General features: G+C 38.7%; 1 protein-coding gene and 1 pseudogene across 1 annotated transcript in view; one reads left to right on the top strand and one right to left on the bottom strand.

Annotated features, from left to right (window-relative positions):
• LOC107693251 (squalene monooxygenase-like) overlaps positions 1-2,804 on the bottom strand; it is a 3,579-nt pseudogene extending 775 nt beyond the window's left edge.
• A 555-nt stretch (positions 2,805-3,359) lies between these two features.
• Positions 3,360-3,763, top strand: part of LOC107693302 (zinc transporter ZIP4) — an 11,922-nt gene continuing 11,518 nt past the window's right edge. The window contains exon 1 of the mRNA XM_016492622.1: positions 3,360-3,725. Coding sequence (XP_016348108.1) covers positions 3,525-3,725 — 201 coding nt within the window. The 5' untranslated portion in view covers positions 3,360-3,524. The remainder of the gene's footprint in view (positions 3,726-3,763) is intronic.

Raw genomic sequence — 3,763 nt, 5'->3', positions numbered from 1 at the left:
GCTACAACTCTAACATGCTGTTTCTATATTGAGCAGTTACCTGGTTTATTGACAGGTGATGAGGGCAGGAAGCTTGCTGGCATGGATTTTGTACAGCCAACAAAAACGGCCTCTTGAATTCATCTATCATGCAGGCACAACAAACCAAAGTAAATTTGCTAAAAAAAAAAAAAAAAAAGTATGACCCATATTAATCTGATGACATTTTTATATTAGCTCATGTATGTATGTGGACTGAAACTTTAGTTTTATGGTTGATCTTTAATATAAGCAAACATAAAAGGATAGTTCAGGTTAAATAGTAGTTAGGCTACATAAATGTAATCATTATTTAACCATATTGTTTTACCATTATTTTTTGCTTATTCCTAAAACTATGCTTTTGAAGTTACCCAAGGTTATCACTGGTTAACATACAATATTTTTGACATATTATGAAAATGTTTGGACATATTACACCGTCCTGCATCATATTTGCTGAACGAAGCCCAATACTTGTTTGCTGATTCCAAAAGTAGTGCCTGCTTTGCTCTTGCACGTCACTCTTTCTTTTAAAATGTGATGATATGAAATTGATTTCGTAGCATTTTTGCTTTCGACAACCATTTGTAAGGTAAAAAAAAGTCTTGTATTATCCCTTTAACACCAGAAAAACTGTTCACAATTCACAATTCCTGTCTTTGTCTGAGCTAGCTTACAACTATATTAAATTCTCAGCTGATTTTCACAATTATGAATGATGCTGAAAACATTACTTTAAGCCTAATCACGATTTCCACTTTTTCCACTTTGTTTGTAAATTGTAAATTAAATGATACATTATAATACCTCAGTTTGTCATTAAAACTTTTGACATTTGACTGCTTTTGTTATGTTGATAAGTACATTACAGCTCATACATAAATACAATTTGAGAAAGCTTCATTCTTATTTTTTTGAAAAGACTATACATTATGGAAAGTTTTTGATATTTTTTAACTCCGAATCATCAAATTAGGTAATATTAGTTTTTTTTTTTTTTTCAATATTCAGGACTGTATTATCAAACTAGATAATAAAGAGATGGATGGATGGATGTGGTCTTTTGACTAACCTGTACTTTCCCAGAATGTTTGTCCTTATATTGGACGCCTGTGTCAAGGTACGTTACTGTGCCTTCAATGAACCTCACACTCAACAAACACCAGGTAAATATGTTATTTAAAAAACGTAGCAATATTTTAAACATGCAAAACACATATGTTGACCTTACTTTGGCTCTGCTAACGCAGCTCTTCGCAGACCCATGATAAAGCGACGGTGGTGGAAAGCTCGGCCACACTGAGTCTGGTCTTGCGAGTAAGGAATCTCCACAAGCAACCCACTTTCAGTATCATGTTATATATACCCATTCACAATGTGTGCATCCAACCCTTCAACTGACTCTACAAGAAATATGTATTATAGGTCAGATGTCATTATAACTAGCAATGAAAACTGAAAAAACAAAAAGAAACTCACTTTCCAGGTTTAATTCTTTGAGGGCACGATATCCAGCAGGCTGCAGCAGTTCACTCACTATTCTGTCAGGCTCTCTAAGACTCCTCTCAATCACTATAACCTTGCGTCCATCTCGCCCAAGAACCGCTGACAGTGAGGAGCCCAAAACACCGGCCCCTACAATGATGACATCAGGTTCTGGGGCAACAAAATCTCCAGTGTTGGTGGTGTTATTCTGTAGATAGATAATAGATAAATAATAGATATATAGACATAATAATAATTAATAAAGTAAAAATTTTATAAATTAAAAACAAATACACTGATATTAATGGGGAAAAAAACTAATAAAAGCATAATATATTTTATGGTTCTGAGGTATTTTTAGATAGATAGATAGATAGATAGATAGCTTAAAATGTCGTGATTTAAAGACGAGCATACACAGGAAACTTGCATCTATAACGGCGGAATATTGAAATCATGACATCTACCCACCGAGCAAAGTAGGCTTGACAGAGTATTACACGAAGGGCTTAGTGAGCCCGTGCAACTGTATAAACCAGGGGTGCCCAAACTCGGTCCTGGAGGGCCAGTGTCCTGCAGAGTTTAGCTCCAACTTGCCTCAACACACCTGCCTTCAAGTTTCTAGTATGCCTATAAGAGCTTGATTAGCTGGTTCAAGTGTGTTTCATTGGGGTTGGAGCTAAACTCTTCAGGACACCGGCCCTCCAGGACCGAGTTTGGGCACCCCTGGCCTAGGGCCTCGGGCTTTGAGGCGGGCCTCCATAACCCTAACATCCCCTATACGCTAGTCCACCAGTCAAGACAGGCAGCAAAATACTAGCCTCATTGTTTAGTAGATAGAGCAAAACCTAATCCAGGATCAGCCCTCTAGCTGTTATACTCTTTATAAGCAGGAAGCGGAATCCTACCTTTCCTCTTCGAGATAAAAGTGAAGATCTTAGACTAGTGCGGAAATTCCCAAGATCAGATAACACGGACAAGGAGCAGGTTTTGTGTGAATGGGCCTAGAGCAGGGGTGCTCAAACATGGTCCTGGAGGGCCGGTGTCCTGCAGAGTTTAGCTCCAACTTGCCTCAACACACCTGCCTTCAAGTTTCTAGTATGCCTATAAGAGCTTGATTAGCTGGTTCAAGTGTGTTTCATTGGGGTTGGAGCTAAACTCTTCAGGACACCGGCCCTCCAGGACCGAGTTTGGGCACCCCTGGTATAAACTGTATAAACCCCGCCCACTCATTCAGCTATCCAATCATATCCCTGTACGATTAGATCAAAGGCTTGCGCCCTGAAGTGGCATGGCATCTTTATTCACAGATTTCGCTGTTTAGTAGCACGTCTGGTTTTTAGTGGCATCCTGTGCTAGTGGATTGTGGCATATACCATTGAAAATTGCTGAACATGTATGTTCTGGCACCTCCAGCATAATATGTAACGTTCGTTATTAAGTTTAAAAAGCATACAAAATAAATATCCAACCAGATCAAAATATCAAAATATAGCATTTTTATTCAGGGGGCGACATATACATATTGAACAAAATCTAGATTGAAATAACTGGAGAGAGAGCAAGCGCAAAGAATAACTACAATTAAAATATGAGGACGTCATGCATAGATATAATAAAAAAACACCAAATGAAAGTATTTTTATTTTATATGACTTGTATTTTAATAGAAGAAAGTTGATCTAAATGTAGCCCCTTAAAGGTATTTAAAACAAACATTTGCTTTAAACTTAAAATCACTCTCCCACTTTTGCTAATGATCTGTTAACTTAAAGGTGACAAACTGCTCAAAACAAACAAACAAACAAAAATGTTGTTTCAATGACTCGAAGCCCTCTGTGCAGATGAGAGGAGTTTCTGTTGACCAATCAGCGTTCAGTATGGAAGACAACAGGAGCATTATTACCTGAACAGGTACACGATCACTTGTGTGAGGAACTCTGAAGCTCCTTTGTGGAGTGTGTGTGTGTGTGAGGACAGTCCGTCGCCGCAATAAGGTTAAGGACAAAACACACACCATGGAGACTAGAGGAGTTGTATTTCTCTGTGTGACCTGCTTCAGTCTGTTTACAGGCGCGCGTGGCGGTAAAAAGGACATTTACGCAAAAATTGTGGATTTAGTATCTCCAGGTGAAGAGTTCCACACGGAGGATGCGCTTCTCTCGGCGTTTGAACTGCTGGAGAACCGCGTGCAGTGCTCCGGCGTGTCGTGTGGAAAGGTATAGGACGGATTTGACGACCTTTAAGACCTGTTCTT

Source organism: Sinocyclocheilus anshuiensis, unplaced genomic scaffold, assembly GCF_001515605.1.
Source record: "Sinocyclocheilus anshuiensis isolate Anshui unplaced genomic scaffold, SAMN03320099.WGS_v1.1 scaffold566, whole genome shotgun sequence".
NCBI lineage: Eukaryota > Metazoa > Chordata > Actinopteri > Cypriniformes > Cyprinidae > Sinocyclocheilus > Sinocyclocheilus anshuiensis.
This window is presented reverse-complemented; position numbering and strand designations above follow the sequence as displayed.